At 34.9% G+C, this 15,205-nt stretch overlaps 1 protein-coding gene across 1 annotated transcript; it reads right to left on the reverse strand.

Annotated features, from left to right (window-relative positions):
- Nucleotides 1-85: 85 nt before the first annotated feature.
- LOC117330648 (pre-mRNA-splicing factor 18-like) lies at nt 86-15,112 on the reverse strand. Its single transcript, XM_033889081.1, has 10 exons — nt 14,990-15,112; nt 9,204-9,311; nt 8,505-8,576; nt 7,817-7,930; nt 7,358-7,501; nt 6,489-6,557; nt 6,033-6,173; nt 5,040-5,111; nt 2,718-2,873; nt 86-1,066 (listed from the first exon to the last, which is right to left on the reverse strand). Exons 1-10 carry the CDS (start codon nt 15,059-15,061, stop codon nt 977-979), a joined length of 1,038 nt encoding a protein of 345 aa, XP_033744972.1. The 5' UTR covers nt 15,062-15,112; the 3' UTR covers nt 86-976.
- Between the last annotated feature and the right edge of the window lie 93 nt (nt 15,113-15,205).

The raw sequence follows: 15,205 nt of genomic DNA on the forward strand, positions 1-15,205 counted from the left end.
TTTAGGCACCTTATAATTACCACTCCCATTGTAAAAGGAGAAAGTTAAAAGGTTCAACTAAATATCGTTAAAAACAACAATAGCAGTTACGAAAGTCTTTTGACTAGTTTATTAGTTACATGAAGCATGTGTACATACATAATTCAATGCTATAAATAGTGTAGCTTAAAACAATTACCAGTTTTGTGGCCAATATTTTTTTTACCCATTCAGACTTAAGATCAATTTCTGAATATGCCTTTATCCAATAATTTTTGCTATCCATATTTTATATGCCTGATTGGTATGTGACGATTTTGTTCAAATTCCTGATTCTGAGGGGTTAATATATACTGTCAAAACGAACACTTTATGATATTGTAATGATATGATGTTTTGTACATATACACTGTAAAAAGAGTCCTATATGTTTGTAATCCACCCTTAATGATATTTGTTTTTGAAATATTCACTGTAAAAGAGTCCAATATGTTTGTAATCCACCCTAATGATATTTGTTTTGTACATATACATGGTAAAAAGAGTCCTATATGTTTGTTATCCACAATTCTCAGTAGGAATATTGTGGGAATATTTTTGTCATATATGAAAGTTTTTGTAATCCACTCTTCAATAGGATCCAGGGGAATATTTCTTGTCGTAGAGTACCTGTAGCTTTTGTAATTCACACACACTTTACGACAGATCTTGCTATATATTGCTATACAATCCCGTTAAGTTTTGTAATTCACGCTTCATGATTAATCTGGAGGAATATTCTTTGTTATTGAATTACAACAGTTCTTGTAATTCACTTTTCATGACTGATCTGAGGAATATTCCAGGTCATAGGCAGGATAGTTTTTGTAATCCACTTTTCATGACTGATCTGAGGGAATCTTCCATGGCATAGGCAGGATGGTTTTTGTATTCCAATTTTCATGACTGATCTGCACATTTTTTAATATTGACTGAGTTTGTAGGGAAATAGTCTCTGTCATACACTCAGATCTTTTTTGTAGTCTACACTTCGTGACGGGTCTGTGGGAAATATTCTCTGGCTCTGTGTCATCAGTCTCTTCAGTGCCTGTAAAAAAACAGAAACAAAAATAACCAACCTTCCCATTCACTTGATATCTTAGATATGAACTGATCAATTGTGTGACATTTGTAATGCACACTGAAAAGCAGAATTCTGTTGATTGATGGCATAAGAGTAAACTTTTGATTGGTTGTCTTGTTCAACCAGATGCTTGATCAGTTTGTTCTTGTAATATGTACAGACAAGAGTCTTGCTGACCAGGAGGACAATGGCTTTATGCTGAATACCTTTAACAGGTATTAAAATAAAATCCAGAGGTTATTGTAGAGCACAAAGAGAAAATCACAGCTCGAGATGATCACATATGTAATAAATATATCACAACACAAGATTACTACGTATGTAATAACACAACAAAAGACTATTACATATATAAACCGCAACACAAACTATAACATATGTAATAAATCACACCTCAAGATTATCACGCATGTAATATATCACAACACAATCTATTACATATGTAATATATCACAACACAATCTATTACATATGTAATATATCACAACACAAGACTATTACGCATGTAATATATCAAACTCAAGATAATTACATATGTAATAAACCACAACACAAAATATTACATATGCAATTAATCACAATACAAAATATTACATATGCAATTAATCACAAAACAAGTTTATTACATATGTAATATATCACACCTCAAGACTATTACATATGTAATAAATCAAAACACAAACTATTATATATGTAATAGATCACAACACAAGATTATAACATTTGTAATATATCACCACAAAAACTATTACATATGTAATATATCACACCTCAAGACTATTACATATGTAATATATCAAAACACAAGACTATTACATACGTAATATATTACACCTCAACACTATAACATGTTATATATCACACCTCAAGACTATTAGATATGTAATATATCACAACACAAACTATTACATATGTAATAAATCATGACAAGACTATTACATATGTAATAAATAAAAACACAAACTATTACATATGTAATATATCACAACACAAGACTATTCCATATGTAATAAATCATGACAAGACTATTACATATGTAATAAATCAAAACACAAACTATTACATATGTAATATATCACAACACAAGACTATTACATATGTAATGTATCACAACACAACACTATTACATATGTCATAAATCAAGAATGATGTACAAAGTGTAAATCACATGCAATACATGGTCAATGCACATTTATACAAGTTTTTTCTTAAAAACATTTCACTGGACTCCAAAACATTCAAGTTAGTCAGCTTTCAGTCATATCAAACATACAATCTTCCTAAAAAATACTACAGAACACATTGTTGAAGGAATTTGTAAGCTAATACTGCCATCAAATAAATTGTGCCTAAAAATATCATCACATCTGAAAATACCTGTACTAGTCAAATTTTGACCTCTTATTGTGGGGACGACCTTAAAGTACAAGATGTCTGTTTTGAATCACAATATATACCTGTTAGACTTTTTTCTGTGTTAAATCCTGAGAAAACTTTAATCTTAATGAAAATATCAACATTTTTCCCCCTATTTATCTGATACTAAAGGAAATATGAAACTTTATATATGCCCTGTCATTGTTAAAAAGCAGTTACCTGTTTATGAAATGCTTACCTGGATATATTTTCTTTGTGTTTCATCGTTCAGCACATGAGCCACATTCCTGGAGGAGATTTTTTCTCGACCTGTACGTGCGTGGATACCGACCATAGTTACCCCAATGGGCCAAGGAGCGTTGCCGATTGCCATTTCTAGGTATGCGTCATTTGCCTGAAGAGATATCATCATTTATAGATTTAAATTTATTTTCGTTAGAAGCAAACACAATGGAACATTTGCAGTTTACACATCTTTGATTTAACCAGGAGGACTATCACAGTTACTTTGGATAAGAATTAACAAAACATTCTAACATGACAATGGAGGAAGCTGGAATAAATATCAAAACCAAACCGAGTCTGGTAATACATTAAACATACAGATTTACTGTAAACTTGATAGAATCACTATGAGCACCCTGCACTACACATATAAAAGAAATCTGTGAAAAAAAAGCTAAATGAAAAGGAAAATACCAGCGAATGCGCCTCATCCAGCACAAACGATACCATGAACTTAAAAGTTGTAGTAGTTTTATCAGAGACATATATACAGAGAGATTGGCAGCTCTCTATTTGCCCTTGTGTTTACATAGTGGCCCCTGACCTTCCCACAATCCTTTGCGGTCGCTCGGTTCAGTCTTCACTAGACGCCATATTGGAGAAAACTTGAAAACCAGACACATAATTATCGATAATTTCTATTTGAAATCATCACCAAGATCCAATTATGTGCTTTAATTTTATTAATATCAAAGTGCAGAAGTGTCATCAATATGAAATATATCACAATTTGCTGTCCAAGTGTTTGTATTTTGAGTATGAAAGTCAAGCACAACGCAGGAAAGATCGGCAGGAATCTCCAATTTTCGAAAAGTCCCTATGGGGTTTTCGAGAATACGGATAAATGACAACAATGTGCATGATCAATAAGACTATATCCCATAAGTATGATAGTTTTTGGTTAATGTGGTAACTTTTGTAGTGGCCTAAATAAAACGATGTGCTTTTTGTGTGCGTTTAAAATTGACGATGTTTTGGTCTGACGTAATGGCGGCTTAATTACAAACTTGGACATGTCGAATAGGACCCAATGGATTTTCGAAAATACGGATAAATGGCAACAATGTGCATGATCAATAAGACTATATCCCATAAGTATGATAGTTTTTGGTTAATGTGGTAACTTTTGTAGTGGCCTAAATAAAACGATGTGCTTTTTGTGTGCGTTTAAAATTGACGATGTTTTGGTCTGACGTAATGGCGGCTATTTACAAACTTGGACATGTCGAATAGGACCCAATGGATTTTAGAAAATACGGATAAATGGCAACAATGTGCATGATCACTAAGACTATATCACATAAGTATGATAGTTTTTGGTTAATGTGGTAACTTTTGTAGTGGCCTAAATAAAACGATGTGCTTTCTGTGTGTATTTAAAATGACAATGTTTTGGTCTGACGTAATGGCGGATTAACCAGAACATGTCGAATAAGTTCCAATACTACGATACACACATGCGCATAGCCCGATTTACCTGCGCTCGCGTGTGTTTGATAGGAGACAGGACGCTCTCGATAAGGGATATGCTTGAGTGGTCACGAATAAAGGGAGCCACTATGTGTACGGGGAAATAGCGATGTTACTAATCTCTCTGTATATATGTCTCTGGTTTTATCTTGCAAACATTGAATACTTCAAAAAACATGATCAACAATGTATTATGGTCATATTATGTGATTTTCCTATGTAAGCAGCCCTTGGCAGTTGTTAATGTTTATTTCTCAAATATGGTAGATTTGGCTGGTATTGTTTAACATCCTAATAGTTTAGGTCATTTAATGATGGACTCTTCTGCGTGCAAGATGCATGTGTATAGTGTGTGCCTGTACTATGTGAGTCTGAGGTACGTTTGTGTTTGTCTCCTAATTTTGATAGCGGGAAACTGACGCCAACTTTATAGTGCTATCTCACTGGATCATACTGCTGACGAAATCCAGCAGGACATCTCACCCAGTCACATTATACTGACAATGGGCGAACAAGTTGTCCCACTCCCAAAATGCTGAGACTTAAGCAGGGGGTAGCAACTACCATTTTTATAGAAGCTGGTATGTCTTGACCAGGGGACAGAACCCAAAGCCTTCCTCATCGGGGCAAATGTTAAATGAAAGGCCAAAAGTGAGGCAGTGTCAAGGGAGACTAAGGCAGAAGAAAGTCGTTCAGAAAGAAGAGAAAATATAATATCTCAAATTTAATCCTTTTTCTGATCATGCAACGGGGGCAGTAGGTTCAATTCTTTTGCCCTTCATAACTAGAATGCCTTTATCTTTACCTTGATATACTCTCTGTCCATTAGGAATTTTAAAATGTCCACCAGGCATTCTAAAATATCTTCATCGATTGTCTGAAAAAAAAAGTAAATCAGATGTTAAATCACAAACAAATGTATATGTATACAAAAACCAAACTTCAAATTTTTAATTGATTTTTTGTTTGTTTTTTGTTTTTAAATTTGGCTGTATCATAATTGAAATCAATGGTCAAATTTGAGCTGAAGTCTCCTGTAGTAGCTGGTGGGTACCTTGCTGGAAATAATATGACCTATGAAACTGCTACATCAGTGTAGTCTAACGTTTGGGCTAAATATTATTGTTGCTCTTCTTTTTTAGAATAATTCATGTTGATAATGTCATGATTAAATATCCAGATATCAATGTATTGACAGCATTACGAGAACATGTAACAGTACTAGTGGTCCTTCTCCTAAATTACTAAATTCATACAAAATGCTGGTATATGTATGAAATATGAAAATAAATTGCCCTTGAGCAGCAACTGATAATAAAATGTAACTTAAACCACTAATATTACCCTGTTATGATTCAATTGGCCAGAATACAATGATTATGTGATCTTATGTTATAGTTCAGAAGAGGATTTTCATTAGTTTAACAGTTTCATCCATAACTATGTATACTTAAGTAGGGACTTCATAAGAAAATTCTGTCATAGCAATAAATGATATGCTTAATTTGGAAATGTTACTAAATGAATTGATCTCTGCTAAGATATGACCTTGACACTTGTTTAGATTACCTTTACTAGTACCATATGACATTGACTCTTGTGTGTTGACTTCTGGAAAGATGTGACCTTGACCCTTGTGAATTGACCTCAGGTAAGATGCGACCTTGACCCTTGTGAAATGACCTCAGGTAAGATGCGACCTTGACCCTTATGAATTGACCTCAGGTAAGATGTGACCTTGACCCTTGAGAATTGACCTCTAGTAAGATATGACCTTGGCCCTTGTGATGTCGGTTACCTTATGTTTGAGGCTCCTAAACAGAGGTTTGAGGTAGGACACTGTCTGTGCGTGGATGGCACTAGCCTCTTTCCCAGTCCTTGATCTTTTGTTTTCTTCGTCTCGAAAGTTAAGATCATCGCCCCACTTCTTCAAAATGAACTAAAATAGAAAGAGAAGATGTTAACTACATTTATTATATTTGTCATCATCAAGATTCAATTTCATCTTAACATTTTTCAAACATTTTTTTTAACGGAACAAAGTTAGCTAGTGCTATTCCCTCAATAATGAGCATTAAAGGTTGATTATGTGAAGGTATAGATGCATCAGAAGAAAATTTCAAAATTTGGATGTTTTATTGTCAAAAGATGTTTTTAGGATGATGACTGCATCCATTACATTATAAGATGATCATATTTCTATTTTAGGGCCTAGTTACTAGGGCAATATTACTGTACATTTAATTAATTTTACCTTTAAAAAACGCAAGATAATTTCTTGATCTCTGTCGCTGCCATTTTTCCCAATTTCATCACTCATTTTCTGAAATATTTTCAAAACAAACTTCATTCATTACATGTACATGATGCTATATATTTATCTGCATATATACATATGTAAATAAACATGATCTATTAATGAAGACAATAATGTTACACTACACGAACTCTTGGCAGATATAGTCGTGTTCAAACCGTCGTGCCCTGGAATCCCAGGGCACCCAATCAAATCGCGTTTTACATCCAGGATTGGTTTCACAGTAAACAAAAATTGCGGCGCCCATGGCCAGTGCAGAGCTACATCGTCGACTATGTCATGACATTTTACCTAAAAACAGAGACGTACAATCATTGGGAAACATTCGCAGTGATTGATCAATTAATAGAAGTTATTGATCACATATCTCATCAAAATGACACAAGCCTCCATGTGCATTTGTAAACATCACCGATGAAGTAAATCGGTAACGTTCGTTTTGATTGGTCGAAAATTTCATGTGTAAAGGGTGGTAATTTCAAATCTCCGCTAGAGGGCCAGAACTGACGCCTATATCTGCCAAGGGTTCGTGGAGTGTAACATAATCAGAAGCCTTGGCTAGCGAAGGTGAGTTATCCCATGACGGAACTATCCATGACGGAATTATCCATGATGAAATTATGCATGACAGAATTATCCCATGAAGGAATAAACCATGACAGAATTATCCAATGATGAAATTATCTAGGACAGAATTATCCATGACAGAATTATCCCATGACGAAATTATCAATGACAGAATTATCCCATGACGGAATTGTCCATGACGGAATTATCCCATGACGGAATTATCCCATGACCTTCACCTTGATGTCTTCCTCTGTAGTTCCATCATCCCTCACAGCCACATTGTTTGAGGACTGTCCCGAGCCAGCGTTGATAATCTCATTGATGAATTCCTGATCAACTCTGTCCATAGCAGCCTTGAAATCATTTTCATAACCTTCACCCTAAACATATGAAAACATATATTTTCATAAAGTAATTTAGACAGCAATTTAGACAAATTGGTTTGCTACATGCTTATTTCACTTCAAGCTAAAATCATGATGTTAATTCAATATCCTTTTGGGGTAAAATATATCCAATTTAGATCAAATGATATCAGATACAAAAAAAATCTTTTGATGAAAAGGCTAGGTCCCAAATGATACTTCTGTAACTTTGGGTCCTTAGAGTATTTAATATTTACATAAAACAATTAACACTTATTTCAAAAGGATGGAACAATTTTAAACATACAATGAAGGAAAAGAAACACTAACCTTTTTGATTTCTGGTTCAAGCATCTCCAGCTTCTTAAGTCTCTGAAATGTCTCATAGTCATTCTCCCCAAACAGTCGTATTGGTTCATTACGTTCTCTTAAACGCCGTATCACCTAGATCAAATAATATGTAAGATAAAACAATGCCATGTGACACTTTATACTTGTGTGTGGAGAGTTTCATTGAAACATCCTTGGCAAAACATGTTCCTAAAAACATGCCCAGCTGGCATAAATCCTAAATCCTTACATCCCTACAGAAGAAGGGTTTTAAAGAATTTGTCATGTTTTCCCTGTGAACCCCCCAGGCCCATTTGATATGGGGGGAGGGGGGTTATGGTGGTGGAAAGACATGTACACACTGTTTTTTATACAAAAATTAGTTTCCCTTCACCACAAGGATACTTCACACCAAAAAATATGGTCAAAATCTATCCAGTTGTTATGAATAGTGGTGATATTTAAGAAGACAAACACCAGATGCCTCACCATGGCATAAGCTACATGGTTAAAAGTACCTGTTTATTATAAGAAACCACACCATACTCGAACATTTACTGTACATATCCTCTGTGGAAAGTTAATTATTCTAAAATTATAGGTGGTTGATGATTTTGTAAATGTGAAATGCTTGCTGCAACTTTGCTGGAAGTACAAGCAAGATAATTATTCATTTTGATACGCTTACCTCTTTCCTGGGAAGCTGTGGTACTTTCTCATCTTCATCTTTTGTTTTGCTCTCTTCTTTTTTAACTACAGTCTAAAAATTAAATACACAACCTGTACTGATACCATTAAACTTTTCTTATAAATAATAATACAGACAGTATATAACATTATACAGAAGCCAATTAAGTACCCCCGCTTCCATATAAGGATATTGTAAAAAGGGACATAACTCCAAGGAAAATCGAGCATAAAACTTGCATAGCTACAGATCTTGTGCATAAAAAATAGCTAAAAAAGAAAAGCATATTAATTAAATCTAATGACTCTACGACAAAGTTTATATATACAACAGCTAGTGGAGTTAAGAAGTCCTCTCTGTTGTGGGAGGACAGATATGATCTAATCATACAGTATTATGTAATTCACCTACATTAAATAAATCTTCTTCTTTTAGATTGCCAAGAATTCTTGCCAATTGTTTATGAGATACCATAATAAATTGTCTAATGTAAAAAACATTGCAGTTCCAGCACGTGTAGCACATACAGCATTAACTAAATATCACGCATGATTAGCAGATTAACTGATTTAAGAACTTACCATGGTGTGATCATATTAAAATAAGATTATTAAAGGTCATTCATTCCAGGTACATAATCCATATAACATGTAAGCTGATAAGCTCATTACATATCTGTTCTGAAACCATGGTAAATACCTGTGATGAGGATTGCTGGTCTTCTTTAAGCTGATGATGTTTTTTCCAATATTCATCTTCTTGTTTTGCTGCCAGATCCCCACGTTTAAAATACTTTTTGTTTGGTGCCTGAAAATACAATAATTATTCCCGTGACAGATATGTGTACATGTAAGCAAGTAATGATATAAACTTTATTGATTTTACAAAGTACAATTGCAAAACAATTTATGTCTCAATTCATATTAATCACTCTTGTTGGCATGGGTGAAAGGGGTCTTATATTAAGAGTGGAGAAAACCAGTCAAAACCAGTCAGAGTAACTGGAGAAAACACATGTGATTGGGCAGGTGACCCTTTACATTTTCACAGCCGACTGTCACTGGAATTAACACCTGCAGCCTAGCTAATGAAAGGCAAGTGTGTTGTGTTACCACAGTGCCACCCGACCATCCTTTAATAAGGTCACATGTACATGCATGTAGACATAAAATTAATACTATAAGTACTTGTAGATGTTTTGTATAATATCAAATCTATTCAAAATTAGTTCAGTATCCAAATATTCTCCGCAGCTTTTGAATATGTAACAAAAAATCAAAGTCTCACCAGCAAAATTGATGCAGTCAACTGTTTCATTGCCATATATAATGATTACAGAGAATATCCTGATCAACCACAAACACTGATATATTATATATATCTGTCTTTTGAAAATAACAAGACTGTAAAGAAGGCTGCAGGTTCAGCCAGATCAAAGATAGCCTATATAGCTAAAGGTCAGGCTCCATCAATAGTCCTTAATATAAGAAAACACCTTAACTGGAAATTGAAATACCATGGTCCCATTGGAAAGCATTATCAGATTTAAGAGGGAAAAAATCTGTAATATCTTCATATAGAAAATTTTAAGTTAAGGATTTCGGGGAAAAAAATCTGTAATATCTTCATATAGAAAATTTTAAGTTAAGGATTTCTCTTAAGTTTGACCAGGTCATCATTTTTACCTTGATGCAAATATATACATTTCTTACTGTTTTATCAAAATGTTCACACAGCTACACAACATATATTCAAAATTAAAAATAAAAAAAAAAAAACCCAAAAAACAGATTATAGTCACATTTTGTCGCGTAAAACATTCCCAATTAAATGGACCCTGGACCCAGACGAAAACTTGTAGGAAAATCCCTGTGTCAACTAGTATCATCTACAATAAGCAGATGAATATAGTATAACACCTTTAAAATATATTAATGTACAAGTTTTAATTACATTGTGTTGTAGGTGAACACAATCCCTGGGTTAAAGGGACATCACGGTAAAAACGTAATTTTCAATGAATGTACGTGTTTTGTTCCTTTCCAGTTATGTTTCTGTGCTGTCCCAATGTTCACAGTCGATCCTCATGTCCAGCTTGACCACTTGATTTAGTTGGGAATCTCCCTCTAAATTTAGCGCGGAAATTATTTTTAAATCATCACGTAACTGTTTTGAAATCGAGGCAACACAAACACACGATAGTTTACAAGGCGAATTGGATTAGTTGGACAACGATATTATACAGTGGTTTAAATGTTAAATAACACGTTCTGTATATATTCCGGCACATATATTTATGTGTAAATAAGTGTAAACACCGTACATATAGTATAGTGACAGTAGCGATGTACTGGTACAGACTGTATAAATATTACCGAGTTTGTGTAAATATTACCGAGATTGTCATGACCTACTATCCAGCAATCAAGCAGAATACGAGCAGCGTCCGTATTACTGCTGTTTTCATGTTTGAACTGTATTGTACTGCTTCCCCAGTTTAATTCTAGGATTGTGTTTGACCCATTTTCCAATTATTCTCTTCATTGCGGAAGCTGTTATCGTTTTCAACCACAGTCGATTCACATTGGAAGCCATTTTTGTTTTCAGGTGTTTTAGTGTGTTGTGCGCATGCGTGTTATCGTATATGTCACAAAATTTGCATATTCGGACTATTGATCAACGAATTGTGATAACCTTTTTATAATTAATAATTGATGTTTTTTATATACATATATCATCAAATTCAAATGGTTATTGTTCATAAGGATATTTTTTTTAAAGATATACCCAATATTATAATATGAAAAAATACAAAATAAAAATTGGTTTACCGTGATGGCCCTTTAATGAGGTTGATTTGGCTATAAAGACACAGACAAAAGATTTAATTTAATAGGATTAATAGAATAAGCATATAATGGATGCTGTTTGATGGGTTTAAACCCAACACAACCCCCTGGGTTAATGGGGATGATTTGGCTATAAAGACACAGACTAAAGATTTAATTTAATATGATTAATAGAATAAGCATAATGGATACTGTTTCTTGGTTTTATCACTCAGCGAACAGCCAGGGTCATTTTGATGTGGGGTATTATTGTAGTAGCTGGTGGCTACCTCACTGAACAATATTGTATAAGAGGCAAAGCGATTGTCCAACAGATGTGATTTCAATATAAATGTATATAGTCAGTATGTATTTATGTATAAAAATGTTTACAAGTGCAGATTTAATAGCATACATATATACATGTATCCCAATAATCAAATGAATTAAGGACCAAACTTTCAGAAGTAATGGACACCTGCTATTGAAGAAATTAAAAATAGGATACATCAACGTGAACAATATTTGTAAAAGTGGAGAGTATTGGTCAACTATCTTGAGCTAGAAAAGAGATCTAGACCTGACGACTAATTAAATATAACGAAAATATACTAAATTCTAGTTATATAAGGAACCAGTCGGCCAAAGGTAAAAAAAGAAACAGTAGACACAAAATGGAAAAGTGCATGCACATGACTTGAAATGAAAAATGAAAATCTGTATATCAGATTAAAAGATGATGAAAATATGGCCAAAATTATAACCTTAGAAGGTTTTAAGCACATGTATTGGCTCATTTTCTCAGTGGTGACAGGTTGTTTCGCCTTCTATTCCTTTTGCCCTGATCAGGGTCGTTTCGCGCTAAATCCTGTTCACCAAAGGTTGTTTTGCCGAAACTTCTCATTTTTTTGCCAGGTGGTACATGTATATATTTTTGTACATATCATGAAACAAGTTATTAAAATTATTATAAATCTTTGTAACACATTAAATCAATTTCAATAGAACTTGATTTAGGACAGCTACTTTGAAAGAAAATACCAAACAAGCTAGGTTTTGCCCTAAAATTATAGTTAAGGGTGATTAATAATTTTAGGGCAATTATATATTCGCAAACAAACCAAAAGAAGGCATACCAACAATAAAACCATCTGTAGATATATAAATCGCATACTGTAAATGTGGAAATTTACACAAGGGGGAAATTTATGCTAATTACGCAGAGTTCTTTTGATTTCGAAAATTTCCCCCACAGGTATATAATTTTGATATCCATTTGCCTAATCTCAAAATACAAGTGGGTGGATTGATCATGAAAATTATTCCCATGCGTAAAGTTTACATATTGAAATCGCGAAATTAACTCCCGCCCCGTGTAAATAGCCAAGTTTAGAGTATATAGGCTGAATGAAAAGTGGTCTGGCTTAATATATCAATATGAAATGCAGTATCTGAAAAGTGATTAAAGATTATATGTGGACCTCTAAGTGAACCTTGGTGTGTTACCCTTGATCTGCATCAATTACTTGGATCCCGCGAAAGCTCAGTCAGTTAGAGCAGGGATTGACTCTAACAATAGCCTGGCAGCCCTAGGCTGTCTGGAATCTGGTCGAGCTGCCAGAATGTCCAGACCATGCATGGCCAGCAGCCCTGTGGACTGCCAACATTTTCAGCCAAATGTATGATGTCCAGCTAAAGTTTCCTTTATTTACTCCAATAATTTTATTTTCAAAACTAGTTTTTTTTTATAAAATCCTTTAGTGCAAGATCTAAATTTTTTATGCTCAGAATAAACTGGAATGCAAGAAACTGAAAAGAGAATTTTTCCTCAGTGTTAGGGTTAAGGGCTGGAGGGTCAGGCCCCAAAATCCCCCAGGAGGGGCTTCACCTTTGGCAGCCAGGGCGGAGGAGGTCCGAGGTCCATGGTTCGAACTCCATACCTGTGGTGGTTTATATATGTTTCGAGAGGCCAGGCCACCCGTATCTAGGATAAGTGAAGAAGTCGCCAAGTACTACTAGGAGAATCCCCCCCCCCCCCCCCCCCCCCTCCAAAAATTACCCTGGCTGTTCATGGGGTGATAAACCCAACAAACAAAAAATCTACTACTAATCCCATGTTTTCAGATCACTTTTGGATCTAGCTATAGCCAGAGTTTCCTTTGGCCCTGACTCCATGCGATGTCTTGTGTAGGGCCAGAGCGCACTACTATAAGTATATGAAAATGTAAGCATAATGCAAGGGTGTATATGGACAGAACAAATCATCAACATTAGACTAAATTGGTGTTTTGGGGGAAATGAATCTCCAGATGGTGGGCTAAAAATGTAAGGTAGGTTATGTCACCCCAGATTTTATTTCATCTGCATCAAAATCTTAAGGAGTCCAAACGGAGTAGGAGAATTCCACGTTTTTATATACTAGCTCTGGCCCTACAGCGGTCCAAATGATTGGACCAGTAGAACGAGAGTAGTTCGTTAATGAAATAAGGAAAGACCTGGTAATTTGTTACTGTTTTCAGATTAGCTTTGACAAAGACTTTCAAGGCCTGCATTTATATCTGCAGGTCTGTCTAGATATATGCCTGAAATACAATACGTACATTTAAAAACAGATGAACTGGTTTGTCTGTATAAGCCAACATGGCCAGAGGAAACTCAGGCTACCTTGGATCATGTATAATTTTAGTTTTTCACAATATCAAAGATGTTCACTACATCTCCTTGCATCTGATGTTGCTTTTAAGTAGGTAGATTTAATAGCTCTGTATATGTCATATTACTTGATCTGTTTAAAATCCAGGTATAATCTTGGTGCAATCTAATTAAAATCAGATGTACATTTGCACTTACGCTACAAGTAGCGTAGTGCAAATGTACATTTTGTACATCTGATTTTATCATCGGCGACCAGGTAGCTCAGTTGGTAGAGTATACGTATCGATCCGGCTAGTGTTCGGAGGTCCCCATTTCGAACCCCGGTCTGGCCATGCATTTTTCCACTCCTACTACATTTGGTGCGTGTGACCAAATTAAACCTTTCAAGTGAGGTGAATACTTGACAAGGGGATACCCGAACCTGGGTTGTGAGTTATGAAGTCTTCAGGGTTGAAGACTTAAAAAAGTGAGGGAAGAGTGTAGCGGAACTGGACCGGGCCGATCATCGGCGACCAGGTAGCTCAGTTGGTAGAGCATCCGGCTATAGCTAGTGTTCGGAGGTCCCGGGTTTGAACCCGGTCTTGCCGTGTATTTTTCCACTCCTACTACAGTCTAACCATGCAAGCACCTTGAGTAAAAGTTTGGGCATATATGTATATATTCACCCAGATCAGTGAATGTTCTTCTAATAAGGCTGACATGTACAATAGTCTGTTAGCTTTGTTTACACAATTATTTGAATATGTGAATTAGTTAAGCTCTCATCTGTCTCCTGATGTTCAAAACATAGAGACCACAGGCCCCAGATTTACAATTATACAGCTATTTACAATTATACAGCAAAAAAATGGCATGCATGATTATATTTGTCCATGAAATTAATACCAAAATGTTCTTTTCTGGCAGACAGCTGGAAACAAGATCAAAACTTCTACGATGTTTCAGCGACCCACATGGTAACACACTTAAAGTTTGAAATGACATATATACACTAGAACATACCATTATATCTTTGTTTAACTCCAATTGTCGCTTTTTACGTTCAATTTCTGCCTTTAAACTCTTAAGATCCATTTTCAAACGTAGTTTTGTTTTTATCGGCGTGAAAATAAGTTTTTATCTGCGCTTGCGATCCTCGTTTAATGCAAACATTATAATGATACAGACCTATTAGTACGCTTTCCTTTAGAAAGTAAACCGATTGGATCTTATCATTAT

The sequence above is a fragment of the Pecten maximus genome, chromosome 7 (genome assembly GCF_902652985.1).
Source record: "Pecten maximus chromosome 7, xPecMax1.1, whole genome shotgun sequence".
NCBI classification, from domain to species: domain Eukaryota; kingdom Metazoa; phylum Mollusca; class Bivalvia; order Pectinida; family Pectinidae; genus Pecten; species Pecten maximus.